This window comes from Zeugodacus cucurbitae, chromosome 2, assembly GCF_028554725.1.
Source record: "Zeugodacus cucurbitae isolate PBARC_wt_2022May chromosome 2, idZeuCucr1.2, whole genome shotgun sequence".
Classification (NCBI taxonomy): domain Eukaryota; kingdom Metazoa; phylum Arthropoda; class Insecta; order Diptera; family Tephritidae; genus Zeugodacus; species Zeugodacus cucurbitae.
In genome coordinates, this window is record NC_071667.1 from 68,014,711 (window position 1) to 68,032,845 (window position 18,135).

At 36.0% G+C, this 18,135-nt stretch overlaps 1 protein-coding gene across 1 annotated transcript in view; it reads right to left on the reverse strand.

Annotated features, from left to right (window-relative positions):
* The window catches only part of LOC105216385 (uncharacterized), a 159,729-nt gene that overhangs the window by 49,863 nt on the left and 91,731 nt on the right, over positions 1-18,135 (reverse strand). Inside the window, exons 4-5 of the mRNA XM_029042926.2 lie at positions 14,921-15,269; positions 14,343-14,813 (exon numbers count right to left, since the gene is read on the reverse strand). Coding sequence (XP_028898759.2) covers positions 14,343-14,813; positions 14,921-15,269 — 820 coding nt within the window. The remainder of the gene's footprint in view (positions 1-14,342; positions 14,814-14,920; positions 15,270-18,135) is intronic.

An 18,135-nucleotide genomic window follows, 5' to 3' on the forward strand; every position in this document is an offset into this window, starting at 1 on the left:
GCTATTAACTTCGTCATTCTGCAGACACACTGGCAAGCTGTGCTACAACTGTAGAGCTGCCACTTGAAGAGAATTCCATAAGTGAGAGAGGGTGTAAGTGTCATTTTGAATAATTTATCTACTTATAACCGTCATTTCAGTGGTTTTGGTAAAAATCCTTTGGTATTTAAATTTTTATTTTTTTGAAAAAAAATTATTAACTTTTTGAAATAACGGTAAATTGCATACATATATGACTTTTTAAAAATTTAATTTTATGTTGCCAATAAAAACATATAATATATAGAGAAAAATTTCAAAGCGCAACAAAGAAATTTAAAAAGTTGCCTACATTTAGGCGTTTCAACAAAAATCCTGCTTTTCTGCTTAATTTCGTTAATTTAGCTGATGTTCGACTCTCTTATTTTATTGTAGATCACTAAAATTATTTAATTGTGGTGAATATTTTATGCAACAACCACAACAAGAACATTGAACAAAGCAATACAGAGAAACCTTTCCTAACGAACACCTCTATTAGGCGGACATCTTCCTTGAGCGAACATTTTTTCATGCATAAAGAATACATTTTTAGAACAAATGACCTCTCTTGAGAGGTTTCACTGTAAATGTATTATATGTGACCTGGTCTACGAAAAGGGAGCTAACGTGCGAAAACTAGTTTTCTGGGAAACAGCTGTTAAAAATAAACATCATCTCATCTTCGATCCGAATCAACTAAAAAGTGAAAATTGATTTGTTGACACCTAAGCCCCCTTTCCGTAGACCAGGTCACATATAAAAAAAGTGGGCTTTGGATTTATTAGACTAAAATTACACTTTATTACATATTCTCCATAGAGAGAGTATACAATCTATCGGAAATACTTTTTGTACACCACCAATATTATGTTGCATACATTTAGGATGATGTTCAATTTTTTTTAATATAAAAATTAATTTTTTTTTAATCTTCATTCTTTTTATACTCTCGCAACATGTTGCACAGAGTATTATAGTTTTGTTCACATAACGGTTGTTTGTATTACCCAGAAATAAAAGAGTTAGATATGGGGTTATATATACATATATAAATGATCAGGATGACGAGTGGAGTTGAAATGCGGATGTCTGCCCGTGCAAGTCATAACTTGAGTAAACATTGAGATATCTTAATGAAACTTGGAACACATATTCCTTGTCACCCTGAGGAGGTTGCTTTCGATAGGCAAAATCTGACCATTGCCAAGCCCACAAAATCACAAAAACCGAAAATACATAAAGTGTCATAACTAAGCCATAAATAAAGTTGAGAAAGTAAAATTTGATACAAAGGATCGCACTAGGAAGGGGCACATTTGGATGTAATTTCAATTGAAAAGTGGGCGTGACGCCGCTCCCAAATAGATTTTTTGTATATATCTTGCAAACTAAAAAACTGTATAAACCAAACTTTCTGCAGTAATTTCTTTTAGCCATTTCCTTAAACAGATATTTTTACAAAATGGAAAATGGACGTGGCGTCGCCCACTTATGGGTCAAAACCCATATCTCAGGAACTACTCTACCGATTTTAATAAAATTCGGTATATAACACTTTCTTGACACCCTGATGACACGGGTGGAATATGGGCGAAATCGGTTCACAACCACGCCTACTTCCCATATAACCCAATTTTGAATTCTTCTGATTCGTTCACTTTATAATATATACATTGGGAACCAATGAAGATAGCCGAATAAAACTTTACACAAATACTGTATATCATCTGTTGCTTCACTTATGAAAAAAATTAGTGAAATCCGTTTAGGAATTACATCAGCCCTCATATACCATATATGATGATTTTCCTTATTCTATTGGACTTTATACCGAATATATGGGTCAAATTGTGTGTTATTTTAATAAAATTACATAAATAAATTGCGAGAGTATAAAATGTTCGGTCGCACCCGAACTTAGCCTTTCCTTACTTATTTAAATTTAATTCTTCGTCGGCATATGATTTATAAAAAAACTACAGTGGAACTTCCACAACTTGAACTTCTAAAACTCGAAGTTCTCCATAACTCGAACTCTTGAATTGGGAATAGAAGTAAAAGTTCATACAAATTTCCTTCCATAACTCGGAAGTTTCTCTAACTCGAAGATTTTTTTTGGATTATGGTGATTCAAGTTAAAGAAGTTCAACTGTATTTTCGTCATTACATTAATATTTCATATTCTTACCCATTTTTATAACACATTCATTGATAAAAATTACTGGTGGTAGTTTATTTTATGTTCTGCGTTTTATATCCATTAATATTCATAGTTATTTTCTCTATCAATTCATTCGTGCTTTCATATACCTATTTATTTTCATACATATTTCTCAACATATTCTCATATATGTATAACCACACATATGCCATAAACTTATATTGCCATTATGCCCATATACTTTAATGTATGACTGTATAAAACTGCCACGTGCTAGGCGAGCATTTCCCCGATTCTCCCGCCTACCACCAAACTCATTTTCCTTTGTACATATTTATATGTACAGAAAATCTTTCCCACAACTTTAGCTGACCCATTTCCGGGCGCTAATATTTGGTCCGTCTGTTTGTAACTAATAATTTGCTGACAATTCATGCTTATTTTGCATGAGTAAATATGTAAGAAAAATATAAATAATAACACTACTTGTATATAAGTATGTACGCGTGTGGTTACTACGATCACAGCGAAAATTGTCAACTTCTTTGATGAAAGCGCATAAGTGCGCTCCACTCGAGGTTTATGACCCTTGTTCAGTTTGTCTCAACTTGTCTAGCCACTGTATTGTGCTGTCCATCATTAAAGTGTGTTTGCCATAAACGTACATATACAATGTAATGTGTGTTGGTAGGGCTGTATTGTATGCTTTTTAAGTTTTGTACAATTTGATTTTATTGTGCTCAATTACATTGGAAATACTTGAATGTTGCTAATACGAATTAAAGGCAATTTGTATTTAATAAGATTATTTAAGGAATTGGTATAAATTGGTGGATGGTAGTAGAATAGTTTCAGCTTTTAAGTTCTCTTTCTTCAGCAAAATTTGTATAGTGGTGTATCGAAGAAGCAACTGGTAGAAATTAGTTAAACTGGTATAATGAAATAAAGATGAAATTTTTAAAATTACATTACATCTATGCGCCTAAATGTAGGCAACAATTATTATATTTATAGGCAAAAGTAGTATAATTATAGTTTCAAGCTCTCTTTAATATATCATAATTTGCATAGTGGTGAATAGAAAAAGCAACTAGTATAAATTAATTAAACAGGTATAATAAAATAGAGATCACATTTAAATTTTTCATAAATTTCTGACAACAAAGCACTATATATTTTAAAAATAGTACTTGACATCGTTAAGGTGTCTCACAAATGTAGGAGGCTGACTTTAAAATTTAAACATTTAAAATTGCAAATATGCGCCCAAATGTAGGCAACGCTTTTTAAATGGTAAAAAATTTATTATTTTTTTCTATATTTAAAGAAGTTTGAAGAACAGAGCACCGAATCGAAAATATTTTTGTATTAAATATTAGGTTTCCTGATCCTTTACAACTAACTGATTTAGTGGAAAGGATCCGACAAGCGACATTTATATTTATTATATATAAAAATATAAATACCGTTACGCGAGTGAATTTGTTTAACGTGAGTACCTGCCTATTAAGGCCTAACTAATTCAAAAACACAAGCGGATCAATACAATACGTTGATCAGCGCCCTGAGTTTGCTCTGCACCACCAGTACCAATTGGCGTGTTGTATGGACACACTTATGCCACCTTGGTAGGGGCGAGGCCCATCTAAAACCTTTGCTGTGCTTTGGGTCCGGCACCCGGTTGCCATGCAACTCCACACCTGCCTGCATTTAGGTTTAGAAACCACAGCCACCACGAAACTCCCCGAAGGTCCGTAACCCAACGAGCAGGCGAAAGCAAAGTCTCCTGGGCTCCTGTCCAGTCTCTGGTAAGACGTTGTAGCCGAAGCTACTTCCAATAGAGCCTTTCCATACTGCTCTGCACTGGTAGACAATTGTGCGTGAACACAATCATCTAGCAGGCATAGATAACAGACTGAGTATCAGCCATTAGCATCAGTCAAATTATCTATTTGTGCATGTTTGGATTTTAGTCACCTCTTACGACAGGCATACCCTACCTCGGGCATATTCTGGACCCAAACCCGCAGGGTCATGGATTTTAGTCGCCTCATATACCGTTACAATAGAGAACAAAGCATCAAAAACGGGCATTTAATTGCTCTTGAGTTAAGCAAACAGGCCAGTAAACAGGCGATTTATACACCCCACCACTCCAAGTAACAACTCCCAACAATTTTAGGAAAATTAAGTTTATTTTTGTTGTAATCCTTTGGGTAGCATTAAAATTTTAGTTTGCTGTCAAAGTCTTAACTCATTTGCCTAATTAAATACAATTGACTTTCGACCTAAGCACCGTGAACGTGCCGCAATGCCGAGGCAGCCCAAAGTAGCGTTAAACGCGTAACAGCACAGAAGCCTGTACGTGATGTGACCCGTTACGGCAGCCACACACTGTTTGCCACATTTTTTTGCTGCTGCCAATAAAGTTAGGTTACGGAATTGAGACGAGTCGAAAACAAAAATAAAAACAAAGCATGAAACCCAAAAGGAAGCGCTTTAATAAATAAAGAAAGAAAGTGTCGGAAGAGTTAAATAAGGTAAAAGTGCTTAACGGCAAAAAGAAGAGGATGGAAAAATGTGAAATGAAGTTGTGTAAGGCTACAAGAACAAATTGTTTAGCAAACGCGAGTCATCTGAAAGTCAACAAAAGCGTTCAAGAAGATGAAGATAAGAGGCAAACAATGACATATTCAAGTTTTCACACACATATCCCACACTTCGTCGATTTTATTAATTATCTTTTAAATCTTTAGCTACACATGCAATATGCTCTGCGTTGGCAGCGTTGGAAATAGCGGCAAATTATTCAGCTCAAATGCAAACCCGTTCTTCGTCGGCGTAAGCCCTTAACCTCTCTCTGGCGTTTCTTCACACTTCTCGTTGTCCTTCGCCAATCAGTGGTAGGGCCCTCTTGTAGAGCGCACTGCTGCCGCCACAAGTGTCCTCACTTGTGTGTTTCTTTCTGTGCACAAGAGCCTCACACATACACGCCGACCCCCTTACCACTCATGGCACCAATCGTTGGCTCCCCAACTTATGAATAATGCATGACAATTAAGTAGCGCTGCTAAATTATTATGTATGTATCTTACTTAGGCTCCTTTCACCAGATAAGACTGTTCTACGGCGTTGCTGAAGCATCGCTTTGTGTTAGTTAGTGTATATATGTGAGTGTATATGTGTTATTCCTGTTTTGCTTTGGCGTATTCGAGCACGTCGTTTCCATGCTCTTGTGCACACTTAATCACACATACGCACACTTATTGCTTGAAGAAGAAAGTTTTTTGAAAATTAGTTGATTATGGATTTTCTATATTTAGTTTATAGTAGCTGCGTGCTTAGAGTTTAACCAAAACCATAAATATTTATAATTGTTGTGGTATACTTTAATGTGCATAAGGCAAGCTCTATTGGTGGATACTGTAGCGGTTTTGCGGAAGGAATGTTGAGTACTTTTGGAGTAGCAATTTCTTATCTAAGGATATTTCTTAAAGGAAAAGTTCCTATAGCAAACGGAAGCGAGTTCGCCTGGAAGTAGACTATATAAATTTATAAATCTGTATTTATGTTTATGATTTGACAGAAAAAAACTTTTGGATCGAATCAACGCCTGCGATATGCTGCTGAAACGGAACGAACTAAACCCATTTTTGAAGCGAATGGTTACTGGCGACGAAAAATAGATCACATATGACATCACATCAAGCTAAAACGGTCGTGGTCGAAGGCCGGTGAATCATCGCAAACAGTGGCCAAGCCGGGATTGGCGGCCAGAGAGTTTTTGCTGTGTGATGAGCTGCTTTCATATGGTCAGACACTTAATTCCACCATCTACTGCGAACAACTGGACCGCTTGAAGCAGGCGATCGACAAGAAGCGTCCAGAATCGGCCAACAGGAAGGGTGTAGTGTTCCACCAGGACAACGCTAGACCACACACTTCGTTGATGACTCGTCAGAAGTTACGGGAGCTCGGATAGGAGCTTTTATAGCATTCACCATATAGCTCGGACATTGCGCCAAGTGATTACCACCTGTTCCAGTCCATGGCGAACGCCCTTGATGGTGTAAATTTGAACTCAAAAGAGGCTTGTGAAAAGTGACTGTTCGAGTTCTTCGCAAATAAGGTGAGGGGCTTCTACGAGGGGGGTATTATGATGTTTCCGTCTAGATGATAACAGATTATCGAACGAAACGGCGCATATTTCCGATAACTGTAACAATTTTTATAAAGCATTGAATAAAGAGCAAAAAGCGGAATGGAGATATTTGACAACAAAATTTTGATTTTCTGTAGAAGTATGTAGCCATATTTTTATTGAATACTTGGTATGCGTCTTGCATAGTACAATGTCTATTCTATAAAATCAGCTCAAATACAAAAGACTAGTAATTGTCAAAGCTATTACATTTTACGCAAAACGCGTTTTTACGATTCAAGTCCATCAGCTCAACTGAAAGCATAAAACTAAATAAATTTCGTTAGTATGGGGACTTGCGGTGTCCAGTAACGAAAACAAAATTTCTGCAAACGGGGATGATTTTTTCAAAAACGCTACCTTTTTCATCTGATAAAATGTATTGAAAAATTCATAACACTGATGTGAAAATTTGAACAAAAATATGAAATCGTTCAAGGACATGCAAAAAAATAAAAAAAAAATCAAATCAGTTGAAAACTCTTTCAGCAAACCGAGTCACCGCAACGAAGTTTTCGGAAAAACATGATTTCGAGATAATCGCGTTTAAAGTTTCAAGCACACTTTTGACTAGTGTAGCAGAGCAAGATGAAAAATGCTAAAACTTCGCTTCTACTACTAAAATATCTGTAAAAATTTGAGGTAACATTCTTAAAAACGTGAAATTAAAGATAAAACAACACAAAAATTTTAAATTTTTTTACCGACATATATGTTTATATATAGGGGTGAGGTAGCTTTCAGAGGTTGAGAAAGGGTAGTTTTAATTTTTTTTAAATATCCTATCGTTTACTTCATTTAAACAATTCAGCATAGCAAAGTTATTTTGTGAAAGTTTTATTTAAAAATTCCGAAAACCCAGCCGTTGTTACCTCAATTCCCTCCACGTCCCGATAAAAAACTTTTATCGAATGGACGAATGAATTTTTTGGAGAAATAAATGCTTTCTCAGATTTTTTTAAAGTTATGTTTCTTAAAAAATGATATCTGGAAATATTTTATTGCTCTGGAAACACATATTATACCCAATCTGTATACGAGAAATTCATCGTTGCCTACATTTAGGGTTATAGAAGAAAGGTTGAACTATTAAATTAATATAAACAATGTGTTTAGCGACTGTCAGCATGTGGTTACAGTAGTTTCAGATAAATAAATTGTAATTGGTAGAATGATTTGAAGATTCATAATTTTTGTAACTAACGACTACAGGAATCTAATATTAAACTCAAACAAACTCTATACATATATTTATAAGTCTAAATATTTTTATGAGAGCTAAACTACATTTATTGTCCATTATCTCAGAAAAAATGTTCCTACTTAACCTTACTTTTAAAGTAAGTAAAGTATTTATATTATGTACAAATGCACCTTTATATGAGCTTAATCACAGCATCTGCAACCATAAAAATGAAAAAATAATAATACAAAATTTATTTTTAAATCGCTTTAGCTTGGATTTAAGTTTCTATTTCTAGGTATTTTAATGTGCGTTGCCGAACAACCGAAAAATGCGAAAATCGAACGAAAGTGAACTTAAAGCAAAACTGGCAAATGCGCCACTTTAATGGGCTGAGCTATGCGTTTCACGATTTGCCTTGTTGCTGTGTTTAAATCTTGTTTGCAAGTTGTACTTTGCGGGTGCGTGTATGAGTATGTGCGGTGCGTGGCATGCCACAATATCGACAGTCGAGGCATTTAAGAAGAAGAATTTTGTTTTTTCGAGTTTTTCGGAATTATTGTGTGAACTGCTCGACGAATTTTACAATGTAAAGTTGAAAGTACACACACACACACACACAAACATGCCATCACGCACACGTGCACCTAAAAGTATGCATAATTCAAGTGCACGTGAGGAAAATTCAGTCTTTCTTTCACCTACAAGTGAAATGCTTTCGCATCTACGTCAGTTGTTCCAGCTTAACTTTTGCGTTGTACAAGTATGAGTATGTGTGTGGGTGTGTGTTTTTTTTATTTTGTACTGTATTTTTAACAAGCTGTTGGGTAATAAAACAAATTAGCTTCTGATTTGAAGATTAAGCTCGAACACGTTTCATACAAATTATTTAACAGATTTTGGCTTCTTATTTCTACTACTGTTCAGAAAATGCGTAATCCTGTGAAATTGTGGTGTTGCTGCCTTAAAGCTGACACATTCCCAAGTGAAAGTCATTTGCATGCCAGTCAATTGTTTGGGTGAGTTGAAATGTACATAAATGAAAGTAGAGATGAGTAATGGGAGTGCAAAAGTTGTGTAATTTGGAAAATATGCGTTTTACTTAAAGCGTCTTAAAAAGTTTTCAAAGGATTTTACGGCGAAAAACGAAAAATATGCGATCAATAAATTTGGCTTTGAAAGCAGAATTTTTCTACGTCGTAATTATTTTTACGCTCTTTGGATATTGGTTTCTCATTATATATTAATACTCTCGCAAGATCTTTCACAGAGTATAATAGTTTTGTTTGCTATTGAAAATGAGCGAAATTGGGCTCACAAAATAGCGATAACCAAATAGCTATAAAGTGTTATAACTAAACCATATAAAAATTGGAATATGGGCGTGGCGTCGCCCACTTTTGGGTCAAAAGCCATATCCCACTAACTACTCGACCGATTTCAATGAAATTTGGTATATAATATTCTCTTGACAACCTGATGTTATCGACTAGAAATAGACAACATCGGTTAGCAACCACTCCTATTTCATATATGAGACAATTTATGATTAGTTCACTTGACAATTTATAATGATATATACCCAACCAATGGGTCTGGAGGTCACAATATCGACAGTCATAGCAGGTGAATGGAGGTGAGTGGGGACAAGACGAAATATCTCCTGCCATCAGACAAACAGTCAGCGCACTCGCGTCTTGGCTCCCACGTCACTGTGGACAGTCATAACTTCGAAGTAGAAGATAATTTCGTATACCTGGGAACCAAACTCAGTTTGGATCGAGTAGGCAATTGAAAAGTAATGTCCTCTCTCGACGAACCAAAATCAAACTCTACAAGTCGCCTATCATTCCCGTGCTGCTTTATGGTGCAGAAGCTTGGACGATGTCAACATCAGATGAGACGACACTAGGAGTTTTCGAGAGGAAAATTTTGCGCAAGATTTATGATCCTCAAAACATTGGCAACAGCGAATACCGCAGACGATGGAACGATGAGCTGTACGAGTTATACGACGACATTGACATGGTTCAGCGAATAAAAAGACAGCGGCTACGCTGGCTAGGCCATGTTGTCCGAATGGACGAAAACGCTCCAGCCCTGAAAGTATTCGATGCAGTACCCGCCGGAGGAAGCCGAGGAAGGGGAAGGCCTCCACTCCGTTGGAGGGATCAGGTGGAGAGCGACCTGGTTACACTTGGGATCTTCAATTGGCGCCGAACTGCGAAGGGGAGACAGAAGTGGCGCACTATCGTCGATTCGGCTATAACCGGCTAAACGGTTGCAACGCCGATCACATACATACATACACCACCAATGAATATAACTTTACACAAATATTGCATTTAATGTGCGAACCTTTTTTTGTTTTTCAAAAATTTAAATTTTTTAAGACCAATTGATTTTTTCAGGAAAATTTAAAAAAAAAAGCTTCGATCTGGTACAGGATTATCTATTTTTAAAACGAATTTTTCTTATCCGGTTGATTTTCGATGAAACTCCAAGGGCTTATGATTGTCACCACAAGGACCCTTTTTTGCAACTGAGTCAACACAAACAGCTTTAACTTTGGAAATTATAAAAACCATCATACCATCCCATTTATATAAATGGTACTTCTATACCATATCACAATAATACTAACTACCTAGGAATCACCCTTGAAGCTAAGCTTCGCTGGAAAGAGCATGTCAAGGATAAAAAGGTGTGAGCTTGATTTAAAATTTATTAAGTTTTACCATCTGGTCGGTAGGAGATCCACGCTTTCAATCGCAAACAAGCTGTTTATATATAATCAAGTACTAAAGCCAATCCGGGCCTATGGAGCTCAACTATGGGGTTGCTCAAGCCTGCATTCAACGCTTCCAAAATAAGCTACTAAGAAGTATAGTTAATGCTCCTTGGTATGTTAGATCTGCTGACCTTCACCGTGATCTTGGTGTGAATTCAGTAGTAAAGGGAATAACCAAACTTGCAAAGACTCACGAAATGAGGCTTATACAGCATGTAAATGAAGAGGCACCCGGACTCATCGGTGCTGCTGAACGAGAAAACCGATTGAAACGTAAGAGGCCTTCAGACTTAGCAAGGCAACTGTAGCAGCAAATGAATTTCTCTAACATTTAGCTTTTAATTATTATTTTATGAGAATTGATTTGTTGTTAGTATTTAATCATTGTATACTAGGTGCAATTGTAAAAAAAAAAAATAAAAAAATATATATTTTTTAATTTTCGTGACTTCATGTCAAAACATTCTACAATAATCACATATTATTACTTTTATAAAATAACATGATTTCATAGCAAAAAAAAATTACTGAAAAATGGATTTTTTTTCAAGTCTCTGACTACCCCTAACCCCTTAAGTGGTGTATAGTCCACCCTCAAACACTGGCTTGTACAACAATAATTAATATATTAGCTATCAATATTCTTGGGAAATCTGTAGAAACATTGAATAGTGAAAAATGGATTTTTAATAACACAATGTAAGTTCTCACACATTTCGAAAAATAATTGATTTACAAATCACACAAATTACGTTGCTCATACGACGTGGTGTACTAATTTAGTATATAATATAGAAATTTATATTTGTATACAGTTACCCCCAACTCTCTGTGGTTCATTCATATCAATCTTTATAAATAGAAATCATTTCATTTTAGCTCTAATGTGACTAAAATAAATACCATTAAATCCACAAACAATTTATAAACGAAAACATGTTAACATATTCACATATTCACACTTCCGTAGCTAACAAAATAAATCACTTAGTGTGATTTATGTCTATTAATAAAGCACATATGAGCATCAACTTTCAACAAAATTATCGAAAACTAACCAAATAACGTTCTTAATTTGTTAACAATGCATATATTTTCATTAAATTTGAATAATTCAATAACTCATTCATATTTAAATTCGATTGTGTGTTTACACACTTGAATTTTGCAATTTTAGACTCGCAACGAGACGCAGGTATGTGTGAAAGGCTAAAATGTGCATTCAAAATAACAGTGCTTTCGAAATATTCATATTAATAGCGACAATTCCGACAAATTTTGTGAGATTTTATCTAAATGACCTTGACATTTTTGTGTGTAGCCAAAAGCACATGGTAGATATGTATATGCATGAGTGGCTGTGTGTGAGAGATTTTTGTGTGTGCGTGCGTGCAGTGACGTGGAACTTCAAAATGTTAGACTTTAATGAACACAATTGTTGTTGTTGTTCTTATTATGTAGATTTCTATGAATGTAGATAAATCTGCTCAGTCGCCTTGTAACAATGTACAACACATGCTTATGTATGTATGTATGTATGTATGTGTGAAATTAAATTCACATTCACGCAAACAGTTATGCAACAAATTCAATATACGTCTGCACGAGGATATATGCTTTATATGAATATATATGTGTGTTTGTTTGTGAATCAATGTGCTTTGCTGATTAAGTCTGGTGCCTTTGTATGGAGAAGCATTCATAGTTAAATGAATTAAAATATATATTCTATATATATGTATATATATATATGTATGTGAGTGTTAATTTCTGCCAGTAAATATACATAAGTATATACAAATGCCTCGCTTGCGCCTACATTTATGCTATGAATTTCAGCAATGCTGTCTTTCTGTTACCATGGCGTTGCTTGTTATATTTGTTGTTGTTGCTGCTGCTATGAAATTCCCTTCCACACGCGCACTCACATACAACCAAGTTTACTTATGAAATTGACTAATTACAACGTGTTAAACAGATAAAACAATATGTGCAGACATATTTAGAGTATCAAATAAGTCTACGGTACGCACACAAAAACACCTACACACACATACACAGACATACATACATATTTGCTTACGTATGTATAAATAAACATTGTTTTGTGTGGCTGTCAAATGTTTGCTCACATGCTGCTAATGTTTCTACATTGTATGTGTGCTTTCTGAGAGTAAATATTTGTTTTAGATAATTTTTACAGGGTCACATGTTAGGAGTTAATTTGTTAATAATTATAAAAAAAAGAGTGTTTTCATTAATTGGATTTTCAAAGAAAAAGTATTGAAGCTACGACAGTAAAATCGCTTGAATGCAACGAAATTGCGTTACGCAACGTAATAACGTCACGTTCGCAGTATCAGTATAGTGAAGGCTGAATAGATTTCAATCGTATTTTGAAATTATTAAGTGCAATACTCAGGTAGGTAATGTGATATAGAGTAGTTTGAGGGTTACCACATGTTTCAAGATTTAATATAAAACATGGTTAAAATAAAAAAGGAATATTACTATATGTAATATAGTGAAATTTTATGAAAGCTGAAAAAGTTTAAAAAATATAATTGTAAAATTTTTTGTTGAGGGTTGCCATCTATTTAAAAAATAATAAGAAATTATAATTTATTGTAACATTAAAATATGGATATAAAACAAATAAAATTTGTGTAGGCTGACAACTATTACAACTAAATACCATATTACTATATATAAGCGTTGCCACCTGTCTAATAATTTAAAACTAAATTGCACGAATTAAAAAGATGATCAACAAACTATAAAGGTTTCAGAAAAATATGTGTTAAAAATAACGTTGGGCGAAAAAATAATAAGTACAGGCTTTTATGAGTTTCTCTCCATTATTTTGATGTATTTGGTCGAGCAGTTTCTGAGATATGGAGCCACGCCCATTTATAAATTTGTGTAGAATTTGAGTGCAGCCCCTTTACCATTTCTGGTGGGTTTCCTTACCGAATTAATGTATTTTTTTTTAAATTTTCAACATAACCTTTGTATGGGAAGTAGGCGTGGTTATAGTCCGATTTCACCCATTTTTATGAAATTCTTGAAGCAAACGACTCTGGAGAGTTGCATTGACATAGCATTAGTAGTTTACGAGATATGTACAAAAAACGTAGTGGGGACAGGGCCACGCCGACTTACCCAAAAAAATTACATCCAAATGTGTCCATTTCTATCGCGATTCTTTATACCAAATTTTAATTTTATAACTTTATCTATGGCTTAGTTATAGCTCTTTATATGTTTTCGGTTTTTGCCATTTGGAAGTCGTCCGGTTTCGCCAAGTAATATGTGTATCAAGTTTCAACAATATATGTCAATTTTTACTGCAGTTATCGCTTGCATCGGACAGACGGACAGACATCCGGAATTCAACTCTACTCGTCATCCAAATCACGTTTTTATCTCTGGGTGACACAAACAACCGTTAATACTCTCTTAGAAACTTTGTTGCGAGAGTATATGGAGATCATGAGGGTATGATGAGTTACCCAAGTGAGGAACATAGACATCCATTGCGACAATGAAAAAGGTTCAATAATCATGTCATTTTCTCAGAAACCCGATGGGGTGCTATTGGATCTGTTGCGATATCTACCACCAGATCAAGGTACGCTAAAGTGTTTACTGCTTCGGACCAAAACATTATTATACATAATAAAGGAAAAATAGCTAATTACAGGGTTGCCAAGTAATGAAAAAGCTATTTTTTTTAATTTCTAAGGCATTAGAACCACCAACAGAAAATCTTGCATTCATATTTCAATAAATAGTTCAGAAGTACTTGAATGATAGCGTTGAAATCAATATACCCACATAAGCGATGTCTAGTTATCAACTTAATAATTAATTTATAACACGCAACAAATTTAATTTTCAATGCAAATGAAGCTCAACTCTGACCCAACCGCTTACGTGGTAGTTGCAATCAATAGCCCGAAGCTGTGCGAACATTAACACTTACCGCTCCCATGAAAGTCGCCGTGGCGCCTCTTCCAAGCAGCTGCCGCTGCCATTGTGCCCAACGCCATCTCTGGACGCCGCAGCAGCCATAATTGGCAGGAGATTGTTTGTGGTGGCTGCGGCGCTGGCAGTTGTGTGATCGGCATGCGGCGACGCGGCTGACGTCAGCCTCGAGGCCGTCACACTCGACTGATGCAGCAGCTTGGCCAGTCGACGTGTCAACGCCGTGTTGGTGCCGGTGCTGCCAGTTACCTCACCGCTGCTGCCTTCGGGTGTTGACGGCTGTTGTGGCTCAGCGGCGGTGTTGCCACCCATTGTCGATACACCCGCAGTTGTTGACACATTGCTGCCGCCCAGCTGCTGTTGATGCTGCCTGCTGCCTTGCTGGTTGTCGTGGGTGTTGCTGCCGGTGTTGCGCTTCTTCGATGCCAAGCGATAAGCACGTGCGGCCACAACATGCGGTGCGGGTATCCTGCACAACAAAATGTTTTGCGAAAGTGAATAGTAGAGTAGAGATTTTGCAAATTAGTTAAAGTTATGGTAACGGAAAATTCAATTAAGCAGCGACGTGGCACTTACCTAAGCAACACTGATCCATCGGCGGCATGACACTCAAAATCTTCGCAGGTTGGCATCAGTAAAGCCGCATCCGCCACTTGTGAGCCGACGATCGGCGTGCCACTCATGCTGGCGCTGCTGCCGTGATGCCCCGTAGTGCTGCCGGAGGACTTGCGACGATAGACGCCCATGTCGTCTTTTGGCAAATTCAAGGATTTTATATTCACCATATTGTTGTTGTTGTTGTTATTTGTGTAACCCGGCGTAGTCGGTGTTTGGCGGGTGAGCAGAGACCAACGATTCGTGCCGCCACCGCCGGTGCTCGTGCCACTGCCAGACTTGGTGCCCAAAAGGCCACTAGCACGCTCGTCTACGTGAGGTCGAGAGAGGCGTAAGTGCAAAGAGAGAGGCATGGAAAGAGATAGAAGTTGCATAGTAGTAGTGTGTCGAACAGAAATTCAAAATTATATAATTCCTTTTTTATTTTGTGGAAAAGTTGCAAATTTGTTGTGCACATAGTACAAACTAATTGGATTGGTCGTACCATAACTGAAACATAACCTCTACCAGCTCACAAAATACCAACAAATATACACAAACTCAATCTGAGAAATACCAATAAAAGCTTAAACCAAATTTTGACGAAGGCGTAACACAAAGAAAGAAAAAATAAAACAGCTAAAGCAACACGCAAACTATTAGCCTTACACTTGTCAATGGTGATCAGCACCGGAGTGTCGCTTGAAGAGGTGGAACTTTAATTGAATTACAACTAATGCGAAACTTCAGGGTGCATGTGAAATACGAGGGTAGACTCATAAAGCCAAAAGTTCCACATTATTATCATGAAGAAAAAAGTATGGGTTCAGCGCGAGATTACCATGATAACCCAGGAAAATCTCGGTCCAAATCGGTTCTAAAAATATATTTATAATGTTCTAACAGCAGTTACTCCTAGATTTGGGTTCGGTCAAAAAGTTCGGTTGAGTTTCTGGTATGTGAAACATTTCAGTAAAGTTTTGTGGTAGTTGGTACATGTCAAGATGTATAGGCCCGATATCAAAAGTAGATCCTTAGTAGATCTTTAGTAGTCAATTTGACTAAAGACCTATCTAACTAGACAGGCATTTATTATAACTATAAAGTCCAGAAATCTGTTCGGAGGTATCTGTACAAAAAAAAACTGCTATCAAATAAGTTCTTGATTTCGGTTTGTTTCTAAAGATAAATTATGGACCAATCGCTGTATGGAAGTTGTCAAGGAACAGTTAAAATGGAAGATTTATCCGATGAAAGTGTGATTCACAGCCTAGGGTGGTGACAAACAGATATATAGATATCTTATAAGCAACTTGTATTAGACCATATCGACGAGTCCAAATCTCACAAGCTTTTCAAATTAACTTTATAAATATGAATTTTCAATTATAACCCAACAATTAGTCTTAGTGCTCATTTCAAATAAGTCTTGCTAACTACTCTCGGCATTCAAATTATTTGCACACCCTCGTATATTTACGCTTCGAGTGCCGTTCGGCGTTGTAGTGTCACTCTGTTAATTACTTGCAACAACTTTAACGATAAACTTTTACATCCATCCAAACCAAGTGCTAAGCATTTGAAAAAGTTTCGTTCGCAGCTCAAATACATGCATATATATCTACCCGTTATATTGCTGACATTTACAAAACATTTTACTCAGACGGCTGTCGCAAGGAGCTGCACGAGTACCAGTGCAGTGTGGGCTTCGATTTGCCACCGCAAGTAGGGGACACATGTAAAACAGAATGTTTGTGAAATTTGTTAGAAATAAATTGAGGCAAGTGAAGAGAAAAGTTACTCAAGCAATAAACAGAGATGTGTACTGATTTAAAGGACTGTGAATGTAGCTTCCAGAAGGGAAAACTTTGCTTGCGGATATTGTGCAAATGAACAATAAATGAGGAATATTTAATACAGGAACTAAAATTTTAGAAATTTGGAGTTCCAGAGATATTTTAGAATATGAACTCCAGAGATTAGAGCATTGTTATCCTGCGACTAGTAAAACATCGATATATAATTTAAAAAGTAATTACTCTTATGTTTGTCTTAATAGTCTCTTAGTTGGACCTACAAATTTAAATTTCACAGTTATGGTGATGATAATTTCTTAATAAAGTACATATGTAGAGCCAACAAGAGCCGAATCCCTGAATATTAATTTTGAAATCATGTAAATGTGTGATTAAAAAATGGGTGAAGTATGTATTAAAAAACTGCCAGAAATGTTTGACTTTACATTTACTTTTACTGGCCTGAGAGGAAAAAGAACCGCATATGTATTGAAATTTAAAAGGAATGATATAAGAACCCTAGTAGGGGCGTAAACAGGTCGCTCTATGATTGGGGGACACACGCTGTTCCCTCGATAATGTTGCGGAAGTTGCACATATCAAACTATGCGAATTATTTAATTTTATCAAGACCACAGGGTGGTAACCTAACCTAACCTACGTTTACTTTTTAGTGGGTCCGCATGTTCAAGCGATTGTTATTTTGCTATTAAGGCAGTAGTCTGCTTTACAGGCTTCAAAAAATCGATTTTTTTGTTTTGTGTTAAATCTCTTCCAAAACTATCCAAGAATATGTCTTTAAAATTCCAGAGGCCAATTCGACATATTTTCGAACCTAGAGCAGTTTTAGTGGCCGAGCGTCGAGCAGGTGCGAATGCTCAGGCAGACTTTAAAGCGCGTTTTCTCAAATTTTCATTTTCACAAGTGTTGGAAAACGGTGCCGGCGATAGCAAAAAGAATATATGTCCGATCGAAAAAAACCAAAGTGATCTAGCTTCAGTATTAAATTATCTTCTATTTGAACTAAAAAAGTTGGACAAAAGTATTATTTAAACTACTTATTTTGCACCTTAAAGCCCATTTTTTTTTTCTTAAAAAAGTGATTTTTTTTTTAACTTCGAAAAAATTTGGAATTTTATAACTTTTTCGGTATTTTTTAGTTTTTTTAGAAACAAAAAATTTAAAATTAAAAATTTGGTTCGACTGTTTCAGATGATTCGCACAACCTCCATCACCGGCACCGATTTACAAGTGCAGACTCCAGGCGCTCCAGAAAAATGCTTACAACTTTGAAAATATTTCAATATTTTTTAATAATAAATATTAGTTTTTAAGCCTTAACTATAGTACACTATCGTCTTAAAATCCCGTTTACCGCAATCATCTCCTTCCCTTTAAAAA